Consider the following 15,379-nt stretch of genomic DNA (forward strand, 5'->3'; position numbering starts at 1 on the left):
AGCTTGTAACACTCCAAAGAGAAAGGAAAAATTTAAATCGCATTATATGACCCCTTTAAAAGTACAATGTTTCCCATAGTGTAAAGAACATAAAGAACCTTTGTGCAGTAAAAAGTGTCCATAGATGTTAAAGGTTCCTCATGGAACCACAGATGCCAATTAAGAACCTTTATTTTTATAGATGTACAGTGGGTACGGAAAGTATTCAGACCCCTTAAATTTTTCACGATGCAACAAGTTTTTCACATCTGGATTTGGGGATCCTCTGCCATTCTTCCTTGCAGATCCTCTCCAGTTCTGTCAGGTTGGATGGTAAACGTTGGTGGACAGCCATTTTTAGGTCTCTCCAGAGATGCTCAATTTGGTTTAAGTCAGGGCTCTGGCTGGGCCATTCAAGAACAGTCACAGAGTTGTTGTGAAGCCACTCCTTCGTTATTTTAGCTGTGTGCTTAGGGTCATTGTCTTGTTGGAAGGTAAACCTTTGGCCCAGTCTGAGGTCCTGAGCACTCTGGAGAAGGTTTTCGTCTAGGATATCCCTGTACTTGGCCGCATTCATCTTTCCCTTGATTGCAACCAGTCGTCCTGTCCCTGCAGCTGAAAAACACCCCCACAGCATGATGCTGCCACCACCATGCTTCACTGTTGGGACTGTATTGGACAGGTGATGAGCAGTGCCTGGTTTTCTCCACACATACCGCTTAGAATTAAGGCCAAAAAGTTCTATCTTGGTCTCATCCGACCAGAGAATCTTATTTCTCACCATCTCACCAAACTCCATGCGGGTTTTCATGTGTCTTGCACTGAGGAGAGGCTTCCGTCGGGCCACTCTGCCATAAAGCCCCGACTGGTGGAGGGCTGCAGTGATGGTTGACTTTCTACAACTTTCTCCCATCTCCCGACTGCATCTCTGGCGCTCAGCCACAGTGATCTTTGGGTTCTTCTTTACCTCTCTCACCAAGGCTCTTCTCCCCCGATAGCTCAGTTTGGCTGGACGGCCAGCTCTAGGAAGGGTTCTGGTGGTCCCAAATGTCTTCCATTTAAGGATTATGGAGGCCACTGTGCTCTTAGGAACCTTAAGTGCAGCAGACATTTTTTTGTAACCTTGGCCAGATCTGTGCTTTGCCACAATTCTGTCTCTGAGCTCTTCGGGCAGTTCCTTTGACCTCATGATTCTCTTTTGCTCTGACATGCACTGTGAGCTGTGAGGTCTTATATAGACAGGTGTGTGGCTTTGCTAATCAAGTCCAATCAGTATAATCACACACAGCTGGACTCAAATGAAGGTGTAGAACCATCTCAAGGATGATCAGAAGAAATGGACAGCACCTGCGTTAAATATATGAGTGTCACAGCAAAGGGTCTGAATACTTAGGACCATGTGATATTTCAGTTTTTCTTTTTTAATAAATCTGCAAAAATGTCAACAATTCTGTGTTTTTCTGTCAATATGGGATGCCGTGTGTACATTAATGAGGGAAAAAAATTAACAAATTATTTTAGCAAATGGCTGCAATATAACAAAGAGTGAAATTTAAGGGGGTCTGAATACTTTCCGTACCCACTGTATATACACCTTGCTACATGTACTGCGTTAGGCTAACCAAGACTTGTCATTTGCACTTATATATTGTTGCTCTTTTGTTAGTTTTGACTGCTTTTATTGTCCTCATTTGTAAGTCTAAATGACTAAATGTAAATGTTAAAATTTGATTAACACAAAATGTGTTGTCCCTAATTTGACACACAGGTGTTTTATGATATAACACAGGTTGTGTTGTTTTTAACCCATCTATCCCTAATGTGTCAGAACTCACACAATTTGTCATAGATGTGTTAAATTGTGTGATTTATGACACATTAGTGTGTTAAATATTCGAAGAATATCAACCTGTGTTAAAAAGAATATCACACTGGTTGAGTTGAAATTAACACAATATGTGTTGTCCATCAGTTTTTTCATCAGTTCTTTTTATGAACTGCTTACTGTTGTGTAGAACAAAACCAACCAACATTTAAATCTCTTAATAGAAAAATACTGACCAATATGTAAATATCTTAATTGCCCCTGCACACTCAGACATGTGCCACTAGAATCACTGGAGCACTGATTATGTGCTAGACAAGACAACACTATATAATCAATGTTATATGAGCCCTAAAACTTGCTCTATGGTAAAGCAATACGGCATTAAGACATAACAGTAAAGCTGCTTTGGAAACATGAAAAGCACTTTATACAAATACATTTGACAGCAGAAAAGGTTTAAACAGCTGAACGAATCTGAACAAATCTTTCTGGTAACTGAATAGATTGGGTAGGTCGTGAATGAATTGGGTAATTGGTGAATGGATTCAACAGAATCAAGTCACTCAGATTAATCAAAATCCTCATCTCACCTTTATTTACAAACTTTATAAAGTTTGTAAATAAAACTACATGAACAAGGGCTTCATGTGCAACCCCTTCCTTTTCACTCGTCTTCTTTAATAGCGACAAGAGATACACAGTCTAATTTATTGATATTGCCAATTTTGATCTATGAAATTATCATTAAGCCTTATTTCACAAAATGTATAAAAACCAGAGCTCATTCAGAGCTTATTAACAAAAGATCAGGGGCTTCAGGCAGTGTCTAGCTGTGTTGCTACAATAAGGGCTTCAATTTACTAAATGGGACCCTGCTTTGTGAAAGAAAAAAAAATGAATGAAAGAAAAAAATCCCTTGCAATTAATCACATTTCAAATAAATCACTTTAAATTTTCCAGAAAAATGAATGCTTCCACTTTCAAAACTCCATGTGAAGGACAAAAATCTGCATTCCAAACAAAAACAGCACAAATGCTTCACTCATTCAACTCAAACAGCAGACATTTAAATGTTCCTCCAACAACTAGCTAAGAACAAAGCTTTCCAAAACCTTTTAATTTAAAAACAGCAATATATAGAGAAAGCGGAGAGAAAAACAAAAGATGAAAGGGATTTAGGCACACGGCATGACTCTTGGCAGCCAACTGTGGGCAAAGTATAGGGCTTGTTTCCAGAGCCCTGACAACTCCAGGCCAGAGACGACTAAATGAGAGCTTTGTTTCACAAAGCAGACCCTTTGAGCTGCTTTACTCTCTGGTGGTGGTAGCAGCAGCCAGCGCATTCTGCTATCAAAATAAACTGTACAAATCCCCAACCTAGCCTGGCATCCTTCATCCACCCTCCTACCTTGCCATAGAATGATCCCCTCAAATTCATGTGAGATCAGTCAGACAAATGTATTTGTGGCTTTTTCCATTAAGTCAAATGTAAGGTATGTGCCCAACAACACGATTAAGCAAGGCTGCTCCATACCTTTAGCTAATAGAGAGGGCTATTTTTAACTTGAGTTGCAAGTGTTTCACCAAACACCAGCCAAACGCCTGTAAGACCTGTAAAACATAGCAGACTGACATTTGACAAGAAATGCCAGAAACCTAAGACATAATTATAAATGTACTATGATACTGTTGAAATCTTGATTCTAACTGGTTCCCTGATTTTCAAACTGGTTGATGATTGTCGTTTAACTGCACGGCTGTGAAGTAGTCCCAGGTCTTTATGCATTACAGTTTCATGTTACTTATTTAAAATTAATACAGTTAACCACAACAAAAGAACCAAAAAAAGACATTTTATGTGCACATGACAAGGTAAAAAATAGTGGTTTGGAAAGTGAATAATTCGGTAACACTTTAGAATAGGGAACACATTTACTATTAACTAAGGGTTTTCCCTGAACAAACTCCTAATTTGCTGTTTGTTAATACATAGTAAGGTAGCTGTTAAGTTTAGATATGGGGTTTATGGAATAAGAGATCTGAAATATGGTTATGCAGAATAAGGCATTAATATGTGCTTTATAAGTACTAATAAACCGACACTATACTAGTAATATGCATGCTAATAAGCAACTAATTATTAGCGAGAACTGGTCCTTAAAATAAAGTGTTATCAATAATTCATAGGTAAAACCTAAAAGACACTGTCCAAACTGTAAGCACATAAGATTGGGCCATACTGTGGCTAGTGATCACTGAAACAGAAAAGCGCCAGTTTGCAAATCCTTCCAGCTCAGGAAAGACTAAAAAGTTGGAAGCAAACATGTCTCTTAAAAATGTTCTTAAAGTCTCCACAATCTGAAGCTCTAAAGTACTGAACAAAGCAAGAAAGTGCTGCAAAAAGGAAAGTTCAAGCAAATTTCTCTTCAAGGCTCTCACATCTGCAAGTTTTAGTTTGTCAGGATCGTCTACATCAGCTTCAGAGCCTTCACCTCCAAGGTAAATTAATCTGCATGTTCCAGACTCTTAAGACCTTCTTGGTGCTCCAGGAGTTTGTACACAAGCTTTCTTTGTGTTCAAGACTGTTCAAATGTAATATAACTCCTTGTAACCAGTGGAGGACATCACTTGAACAAGCGGACCATAAACATCACTTTACCAAACCTTTCTCCAAGGTCCTTGGCATTATTAGTGTATTGTCAATATGATTTTCTAATTTGCATTAGATGTTGTATAGCTGACGTCCTTTAATAACAAATGATCATTCAGTTTATTGTTGAATTCAGAATAAAATATAGAGAAACAACTGTACATCATTCATTAGATGATGTAACTCGCGAAAAACTAACTCTGGCTGGTGCCCAGGAATAAAAGGAAGCAGTCAACTAAAACTTTCATACCTTAAGTGACGTGTGACCAAACCTCACAATACTACTTTTGGTGCCATCTGTGAGAACCAGTGCATTCTGGTGCTCTGCTGTGAAAACCTGCTACGAATGCAGCTGGGTTCTGTTTTGGTCCACTTAAAAAGACTGTTGCATGTTTGTTTAATTTCAAATATATATTTTCAAAAACAATAACAACACTGATAATCCAAATGTTGAAGGTCAACAAACAACTAGAAATAACCAAAAAGGGGTTACATGTATTATGTTTTAAGCATGTAATTTATACATGTTGGTTATGGTTGTTATTGTGGCTTTGAATGTTGGTTTTTATCTTTGTTTATGTGGATTTTTATTATGCAATGTAATGTTGATCAGAGTATGTGTATGTGGGCTTCTGGGTCCGAGAAAAATTTCCCTATTGGGGACAATAAAGTGCATTGAATTGAATTGAAAAATAGCTCCAGTTGCAACAACTGACAACAAATGCCATATGAAACATATGTAGTCTCGTGTAGCCAGACCTTCAGACAGCTTTCATTGGCCAAGGACTGCCTTCAGACTGACATGTAAAGCAATCAATCACAATTAGTGTTGTTCAGCATCATGTTTAGGGGCATGAAAATGTATCATGTTTCATGTGTTGCCTCCAGAATCCTTATTTTTATGTTTATGTATGTATTTATTTATTTATTTTTTACAGAGAATGACACCAAGGAAGGCCTCAGACACTACAGACCTTGTGATGTTTTTTTCACCATGTTGGTCAGGGCTTCTGTATTTTATGTATGAAAATTGGAGGAAAAGGCTTGTAGAAATTTTTGTATCTGGTAAAACTGAACTTTCACTAGCTTAATCACTACCATGAATGTTTTCCAACTAAACCGCATCAGTAGCTCTTCTTGACTCATCAGCACTGAACTACACTGTAAAAAATCTAAAGTTGAGAAAGCTTAAAAGTTTAAGGAGATTTAAGTTTTCAATTTCTTGTTTTCATTTTATACAACAAAAGTTGAGAAAACTCTTCTGAAGCTGGTTGCCTTAAACTTTTAAGTTTTCTGAACTTTTGATTTTTTTACAGTGCACTTTCACTTCACACTACAATAATAAACTAATAAGTGTAAATTTGTCAGAGTATATTGGAGTTTTCACAGGTATTTAGCATGACTTGTGTTAGCTCTCCTGGGCTCTTACCAGTTTCTGGGTGAGGCCTGGTGGGGCCCAGTCATAGGTGACGGTGTTGAATGTTGGGTCTTTACGTGAGACCACTGGGTTGGTGACGATCATGCGGTTGCGTTTATAGACCCTTGTGCCATCTCCTCCCTTAACCTTAGTTGTGAGATGGGCATAACGGGACTCTGCCAGCAGTCTCCCCACCTTGCGGTCATCCTCAGTGTCGGAGCTGGACACATGTTCCTCCTGACTGCAGCGGCACTGTATGCAAGCTTTCCTGCACAAATCACAGCTATAGTTTATTAGGCATTGTACCAGCCTCATCTCAGCTGCAGAGGCTGATGGGACAGTGCCCCACCAAATAATCGTCTACTTGAAAACACAGACCTCTGTATAAACTGATTCGATCCTACAGTTGACATGCAAATGTGTTCAGCCTTCTGCAACTTGAAATAATCCTGGCCTGCTTGTTTTTACATTACCTTATGTCAACCTTTCCCAAACTATTTTGCATATAGCTCAAAATTACATTTACATTTAGTCATTTAGCAGACACTTTTATCCAAAGTGACAAATGATGTCCTCAAAGCAAATCAACAAAAGAGCGATATGCAAGTGCTATGACAAGTCTCAGTTAGCCTAACGCTATTATTGAAATCCCATTATATCTACTTATTTTTCCTCACTTAAATGCATTATTTAAGTGAGCAATAATTATTTAATGCATTATAATAATTATTATTCTAATTATTTAATGCATTATTATAATTAGTATTCTAATCAGTTAATGCATTATTACTTAAATGCATTCTTTATATAAATTAAATGCATTAATATTTTCTTTATTCTCTAAAATCCCCTTTAAATATATATATATCCCCTTTATTTCTATCTTTGGCATTTGCGGTGGCTCTGGCTGTAGTTACCGGTGACATTTCTTCTGCAACAGGGATTTGCTGCTTTTGACAGCTAAGTAGCGCTATTATAAGTTATGAGTCAAACGTATCAAAGTGCATTATCCTAATACATGAATTTATATGCTTTATTTCAATATCGTGACCACAATATTTAATAATTGTTACAAATACAAAAGGTTTGAAATGTCTATTTAATAATATCATAAAATGTTGTCACATTTTAATAGGTCACGCAGGAACTTATTTGTTATCTGTCCTTTTTGTTTACATGTCTATTCCCATATACGGAGCCCCTAAAGGGACATGGTGGTGGAAAAAATACGGGTTGGGGAAATTCTTTTTTCAAATCTTTTGCATTCTCTCGCAACACTTTTGCGTTCCCCCGCAAAACTTTTGCATTCTCTCGCAAAATGTCAATATTAATATTAATAGTGTTATTGGTATTAATAGTAATTATTAATAAGGCTACTGAATTTGGTCCTCTACAGTCCTCAAGTTTTAGTAGCCTACATTAAGCAACAAGCGTTTGAGAATGTAAACCGTGCCTTAAGCACTGACTGCATTTCTTTATACTTGAGTCCAAGTTCAAAATGAAACTATGAAGTGCTCCAATGTGAAGGTAAAGAGCTGTATGAACCACACTGCACGCTGTAAAGTTGATAGGAAGTGTTTGTCCGAACTCAACTGGTTTTGCCAGAGAACGCAAAAGATTTGAAAAGTATTTTTTCCACCACCATGTCCAGAGACCTGTATGTGGGGAAGTTGTGGCCTAATGGTTAGAGAGTCAGACTCGTAACTCAAAGGTTGTGGGTTGGAGTCTCGTACCGGCAGGGATTGTAGGTGGGGGGAGTGAATGTACAGCTGTCTCCCACTTCAATACCATGACTGAGGTGCCCTTGAGCAAGGCACCGAACCCCCAACTGCTCCCCGTGTGCTGCAGCATAAATGGCTGCCCACTGCTCTGGGTGTGTGTTCACGGTGTGTGTGTTCATGGTGTGTGTGTGTGTGTTCACTGCTGTGTGTGTGCACTTTGGATGGAATACTTGGTACCGTACTTGGCCACATGTCACGTCACTTTATGTGACATGCAGAAAGGAAATACTGTGTACATGAATCAAGAAATCAATCGCTTATTATTAATTTCCTTCTTAAACGCGTGTTGTAAGAATTTTTTCAGATGATTCGCCTAAAAAGATAAAAGGCGACCACAATTTAACAAAAAAATTGGAATTAAAACAAAGGGATGAATTAATAAAACCTCCTCATGTTTCAACTAAAATTAAAGGACAAACTGATAAAACATGTTTGTAAGTTATCTTTTTTTTCCCACGTATCATGTGAGTCTCTATAAATTACACACTTTCAAGGTCTACTTAAAATTTAGGGACAGTTTTACTTCTTAATTATTGCAGGCTTGCATATAGATTTCTGTGTGTATTCCTGTATTTGATGAATACTCAAATACATTATTATTAGTATTATTAGTTCAGTATTAGTAGCAGTAGTTGTAGTATTGCAAGTGAGCTAAATGAACAGTGTTACTACAATGATCTGCCACTGTGCCATGTCTTAATTTTTATGTGCCAATTTCACAGTACTGGGAATGATTTTTTGACATTTTGATTACTATGTTTTTTTAAAAACAGAAACCAATAGACAGGCAGAGGACTGAGGTAGGTTTCCCACACAAACTATAGGCTATTATGATTAAATGTGGGTTTTAATTTTGATAAACCATTAATTAAGTGAAATGTATTTGGAGTAGGCCTATTTTTATTCTGTCTGTTTTTCTCCATTCACAGCAGCGCTGCAGGTGATGATGTGCAAATCCTTATGTTCTGTTGTTGTTTACGTTGCTATTTTCTCATGTAAAAATAACCCCAAACAAACAGTGACATCTCTGACACAATCAATCCCCTGTCTCTAACACTTCCAATTAAAGCACACTGCACAGCAAAACTGAGAGATGGATGAAATCAGACTTAGATTATAATGACTTATTCAAGATTTTTTGTCCAGTGAAGTCTTAATTTTTGTCAGTAATTTAAAAATGTATAAACATTAAAAATGTATGATTGATTTGAGTAAGTGGCAAATACACACATTCTCCATTTTTAATTATATTTTTATCCTTTATATGCTGCTCTGTCTTGGAATTGGAAGCATCAAATAATAGTAATTATATTATATTAAGCTTTTGATTTCATTTGAAAGCTTTATAAAGCTAAAGCGACTATTTCTATTTTATTTAGATATTTCAGTAGTCCTCTCAAGCTTCCATTCCATTTCCTGTTGCTGTGTAAATGTGTTTTCATTACTCATAATTCCTTTTAATATTAGTCAGATTTAAATGCATACTGACTCACAATGACACACTGGTGTTTGTACAGCAGAGTAATTACACATATAAACAGAGTGTCTTCTACTTCACAGTCATCATGTTAATGGTAAACATTCCTGCTTTTACAGGCCCCAGGAACTGGGGCTTAACTGCAGGGCCATCATTATGCAGTAAAATAGATTTGTTTTCAAAAATTACAGTAATTAATCAGGCAAACAGCCTGTGGTGCCTGTGGTATGAAAACATGGAGCCCATGGAGTCATTCCCAACACACACATACAGTAAATCCAGCGTTCCACATACACATTCAGAGAAAGGAAACAGGCGTGGAAGCCTTTTCCTCCCTTTTTTATGTCTGTAGTCAAGAAAATAAATTACCTCCAGGAATGTGGCTGGAATCCAGAGCAGATCCCTTTACATGTCAGACACGCTGCACCCTTTCCCGCCAACATCTGGAAAAAAGAGAGGTAAGAGGAGCAAAGCAAATGACTTTACTCACTGCAGAGACATCGTATGAAACAAAGATTCATTCAAATTCAGAAACTGAACTCCTGAATGATTCCGAGTTCATTAGGAATCATTTGTATCCCATAAGTTAAAAAATAGAAAGGTATGTATTCAATTAAGCTAATGCTTGTCTACTGTATTAAACAACTTTCGCAGTTTCTCTACACAACACTGAAAACGTACTGACACAACATTAAATAAAGACTATCACTTCATTTATTCAGCAAACTAGGTAGCCATCTAACAAATAAAACAAGACAATAATCAGATTAAATAATCAAATATTCAGTGATAAACCATGATATACAAAACTGTCTTATGGTGAAGAGTATGAATAATTTGGACACCCTTCATGAATCATATAAAACCTGTCAAGAATATGTCAACAACCAATTCTGGTAGCCTAACACTTTATTTTACAGTGTCATTGTTACACATGTTACATGCACTTACTATTATAATAACAATAAATTATGCATAATTACATGCAAGTAACCATAACCACATAGTAAGTACATGTAGTTAATTAAAATTACTCAGTATTTAAATGTAACCTTAAAATAAAGTGTAACCCAAATTCTTACTAAATACAAAAAAAAAATGCTTTGTGCTGATTTAATAAAGCACTGCAGCTATTACACTATTTATACTGTAATACAATGAAATGGCATCTTTATAGAGATGGCATGAATGAGAGGGTGAGGTGTTGTTTTTCCCTTCTCCCAGCTGTGTGTGCAGACGAGTATCAGTGAGAAATCAGCACACTGATCAGATGCATTCACTTTAAATCACTCATCAATAACATGAAACACAATCCATAATAACAAGCTGTCGATACAGAGGGCTTAGCTTTCATCACAGAGCTTAATGTGACAAAAATAACAGCAGACAAAGACAAACAGACCACAACACAATGTGCATCCATGGTGTTCAATCCCTTTAAATCCTTCTGCGAGGCAGATGCATCTGAAGACGTGTCCCCACCACTCAAAACCTCACAAAAGGTAAACATTTCTGAATAGATATACTGATCAGTATAAGAGCTCACAGAACAGGTCAAGCAGTCAATCTTGAGTGAATACAATATCAGTTTTGGTTTGCGATCTAAAGCTGCGTCCGAAAGCTGAAAAATGCTGCCTTTAGGATGCATGCCAAGATAAGAAGGCATCAAGGCACGTCCGAATCCAATGTCTTTTCCTGTCTCCCGAGATGCCTTTATCTGATCGATTTTTGAAGGCAGCTGTATCCCACAATCCTGTGCACTGTGACAGTTGAGCTAAAAAAATAAAGATGGCATCTAAAAGATGCATTTGGTGGTCAGTTTGTGTGTAAATGTAGTTTATTTTTCCACCTTTGATGTCATTTCTAGCTAGAATATTCACTTAATTACAATTACAAGTTCGCTTTTTACATTTATATTTAGCTAGTCATTTAGCAGACGCTTTTATCCAAAGCTTTATCTAGTTGTCGATCACTAAACCGTTATGCTGCCTCAGAAGTCCGTCTGAAATCAGTTTGGTGAGGTGCCTTCATGCACAAACGCTGCCTTCAAAGTCATCGCCTGATAAGGGAGCGAGTCAGCAGCCTAAAGCTTTCGGACGCAGCTAAATCCTGCTCTGGAGCAGGTTATCTGTGTAGCGTAAGTTAACATGTCGATAAACAAAGCTAAAAACCAATCCAAAAAACAGAGTTTGCTCAAAGTAATCTCAAACTACACAGGTAGCAACTGAAACCAACTTTATGCAACATGCCTCTGGTTATTAAGTCTGACTCTGCTTTCTTACAAATAGACCAGTAACAGATGCACAAGTTTTTTCAACATCATCTAATAACCATACTGAAACAAGAAGGACGTTAAAAGTATGAGGGATAAAACCAGAATAAAGCTCTCTGTGTTAAAGTCTCAAATATCAGTAAACACATGAAGTTTAGGTTGTACAAGAACAATTCACAGTGCAATAATCTCAGGAAAAGTGCAGAAACATTATTTATCTACTCAGAAACTGATCTCAATAGCCAGAAACATGTGTTTGAATGAAGCCTTGATCAAGTCTGATTTTTGTGCATATCTGATTAGAATCCAATCATACCAAAGTTAGTCCAAAAACAGCTTTTACTCAAACCAAGCTACCAAAACAACTCATTTTGCAGATCCTCCGCCTCTTTGTTATGTAATAGTAGGGGCCTCACAGTATGGACCAAAAATCATATCTGAGTCATTTTGTTATATACTCAACCAGAGGTCCCGAGCAAAATATGTACAGGAATCAAGCATTCCTGTGGTTTTTGTTGCATTCTTATTGAATTTTGTTGGTTTATATTAGAATATTGGTAGAAAAATGATTTCTCTGTGTTCAGGTTTGACTGTAATCACAATGCAAAATATTTTCAAATAAACATAAAAAAAAAGAAATTTAAAAAATCTAAATTTTGGCAAAACTGGTCTTTGATCTCTCTTTCTCTCTCTCTCTCTCTCTATATATATATATATATATATATTTATTTATTAAGACTGTCAATCGATTAATTTTTAATCTGATTTATCACATCCATTTCCGTACAGTCCGTGAATGTACGGAAATGTCTGTGCCTGTGCATAAATACAATGTGCGATCAGTGCGTCAAGAGCACTCATACACGCATTAATATAACGGACTCATGCCTGCTTACTGTACGACTCCTGTATGCCACCGCAATCGTCTTTACCTTGATTGCAGTCTTCATCCATCAAAACTTTACTAGCGAGACTGGTTATCCAGTCAAGAAAACATAGTTTGCGTCTCATCTGGCCATACAGCGGTGGGATGTGTTGACAATCCGTTCAGTCTGTACTTCCCACAGCGCGGTGTGTGAGGGCTCGTGCTCTTCAGAGTCAATCACAGAATATGTCAGAGCTCGTGTTTTAAAGCGAACTGGACACTGAAAACGCAATGAGAGTCTCTGTTCTCTCTGCAATCTCTGATGTAATCAGCCTGGTTTCCTTTATATTAGCTCTGTTTTGGACGGATTGTTTGAATGCATTCACTTACTGGATCATTGGACTGAAAACTTTCCCGGACTTTAGCGGCTTAAAATTATCTAATTGCAAGCAGAGTAGCAAAATTGGGTTAAAGGGTTAGAATAGAAATTGTGCTTCAGTAATTTTGCGCTAATTGCGTTAAATTTTAACGCGTTAAGGATTGTAAAATTAATTGCATGCGTTAACGCTTTAACGATGACAGTCCTAATATATATACAGTATATAAATGCAAAACCTAATGAAAATAAGTAATGTCTGAAAACCATGTTCTCAGTAACTAGGGAATACACAGCCCTGGATCTACAAATTATTTTCTTTATTTCTTTCCACCAGGTGACACTAATCTGCCTCCATTCAATGGATGCTTTTTAAAAAATTTTTAAATGGTCCATAATTTAAATGTGAATATTGCTTAGTATCATGATGAAATCACTTTATTTTTAATCTTCATTTTTAAGGACCTACATGGTTTAATCCCAGGGATAAGGGGATCTCAATGTGGCTCCATGTCCAAAATTGTTGAATTTCAACATTTTCAATGATCAAACATTTCAGTGTTTATCCAGTCATGACTGCAGACACCACAAATATGAAAATAAGGACAGTAACCTAGGGTTTAGGACTCAAACACTATAGTGCACTAATTAAGTTTATTAGTTGACCATTGTGCTGTACATCAAGTAAAATATCCAAAAAATAACAAAACTTTATTAATCATTAAACAAATTAAACATTAATAATCAGAAATACAAGAAGATTCTGAATTAATTGTTAGACTAGGTTAAAGTATGAGCAGTGTGAGGATCCAATTTACCTGGGGTTTAGTAGTATCCAGGGTTAATTATCTTGGGTGTGAAAGCCTTTAAAAGATTGAGGTACCATCAGTGATTCTGCTAAATATGCCCCTTAACAGTGGATACTACTCAATCTATGATTTTGCTTCATGCTCATATATAGAGCAAGTTCTCGCAGTATGTAAATATTCCAGGTAAGCCAAATCTTGGTTTACTGATGTGAATAAGCGACAGCAAGGAACCACGTACCTTGTCAGTGTCGTGCGCTTTGCTTGGCCATTTGTTGTAATAAACAGGAAGGTGTGTCCAGCTGAATTCCATTTGAGTTTTGTTAGACGAATATAAAAAGCTTATTATACCCCAGCAGCCCTCGTGTAAAGCTCTCCTCGTGTGAAGACCGAAGAGTGTAAAGACCATCGACTCTACCATTCGACTCCACTGAGCAGGGACACCGGCAAGGGACATAAGTATCGCTTTTGAATCATTCTCTTTCCTACTACTTGTTTCCCTTCTGTTTTCAGTTTCTATAACCAATTCTTACTATGTGTTTCCAGATCTCTACTATCACTACCACTCGCAAACCATGCATCACACACTGTAGGCAGCGCAATCCTAACAACCTGCGCACTTTGCCCATGTCTACTAATACACTACTTTCTTTTTCTATTGGTCTCTGGAATTGCCAGTCTGCTGTAAACAAAGCAGATTTTATTACTTCTATTACAAGTCATTCAAGACTAAACCTCATGGCCCTGACAGAGATGTGGATCAAACCAGAGGACAACGCGCCACCTGCAGCACCCTCCAATAATTTCTCTTTTTCCCACTCCCCCGTCTGACTGGAAGAGGTGGAGGTACTGGTCTGCTTATCTCTAATGATTGGAAATTTAATCTCTGAGTATCAACAGCTCCTTTGAATCACATTCAGCCACTATTACCCACCCTCTTAAAATCCATTTTATAGTTTTTTTATTGACCCCCAGGACCACTAGGTAACTTCGTGGAAGAATTAGATGTGCTGCTCTCAAACTTTCCTAAGGATGGTACTCTCCTAGTTATGCTTGGAGACGTCAACATCCACCTAGATAAACCTCAGGCTGCAGACGTCCACACTCTGCTTGCCTCTTTTGATCTCAAGAGAGTGTTAACAACGGCTACTCACAAATCAGGCAACCAACCTGACCTTATATACACATGACACTGCTCCACTGATCATGTGCTCGTTACTCCACTGCACACCTCGCATCACTTCCTCCTCACTCTTAACCTCAACATGGTTCCAGACACAACACATACCCTTACACATGTCACTTTTTGACGTAACCTACGCTCACTCTCACCCTCTCGGCTATGTGCTATGTTCTCATCTTTGCTTCCTTTTCCTGAACAGTTATCATCTCTTGATGTTAACCATGCTGCTGATACTTTCTGCTCCACTCTTACGTCTTGTTTAGACACTGTCTGCCCCTTGTTTTCCAGGCCAGCTCGTACCACCTCTTCTGCCCCTTGGTTATCTGATGTTCTCCATGAGTATTGTTCTAAGCTCAGAGCTGCAGAAAGAGTATGGCGCAAATCACAAAATCCTACTGATCTTAATGTATATCGATCACTGCTCTCTTCATTCTCTGCTAATGTCTCCACTGCTAAAAGGACATACTATCACAACAAAATTAACAATTCGCCTAACTCTCACATGCTCTTTAAAACATTTTCCTCCCTCCTTTGTCCGCCTCCTCCCCCTCCTTCTTCATCAACTCTAACAGCTGATGCCTTTGCCACATTCTTCATTAATAAAATTACAAACCTCAGTGCACAATTTGCCACACCACAAACTGTCAAACACATCTTACCAGCAAACACACTCATTTTCATCATTCTCTCCACTCTCTGAGACAGAAGTCTCTAAACTCATCCTTTCCAATCATCCTACTACTTG

The 15,379-nt window shown here is 37.7% G+C and overlaps 1 protein-coding gene across 1 annotated transcript in view; it reads right to left on the bottom strand.

Moving 5' to 3' along the window:
* The window catches only part of lmcd1 (LIM and cysteine-rich domains 1), a 41,203-nt gene that overhangs the window by 19,517 nt on the left and 6,307 nt on the right, over positions 1-15,379 (bottom strand). Inside the window, exons 4-5 of the mRNA XM_016276485.1 lie at positions 9,502-9,575; positions 5,887-6,142 (exon numbers count right to left, since the gene is read on the bottom strand). Coding sequence (XP_016131971.1) covers positions 5,887-6,142; positions 9,502-9,575 — 330 coding nt within the window. The remainder of the gene's footprint in view (positions 1-5,886; positions 6,143-9,501; positions 9,576-15,379) is intronic.

The sequence above is a fragment of the Sinocyclocheilus grahami genome, unplaced genomic scaffold, assembly GCF_001515645.1.
Source record: "Sinocyclocheilus grahami isolate Dianchi unplaced genomic scaffold, SAMN03320097.WGS_v1.1 scaffold103.1, whole genome shotgun sequence".
NCBI classification, from domain to species: Eukaryota; Metazoa; Chordata; class Actinopteri; order Cypriniformes; family Cyprinidae; genus Sinocyclocheilus; species Sinocyclocheilus grahami.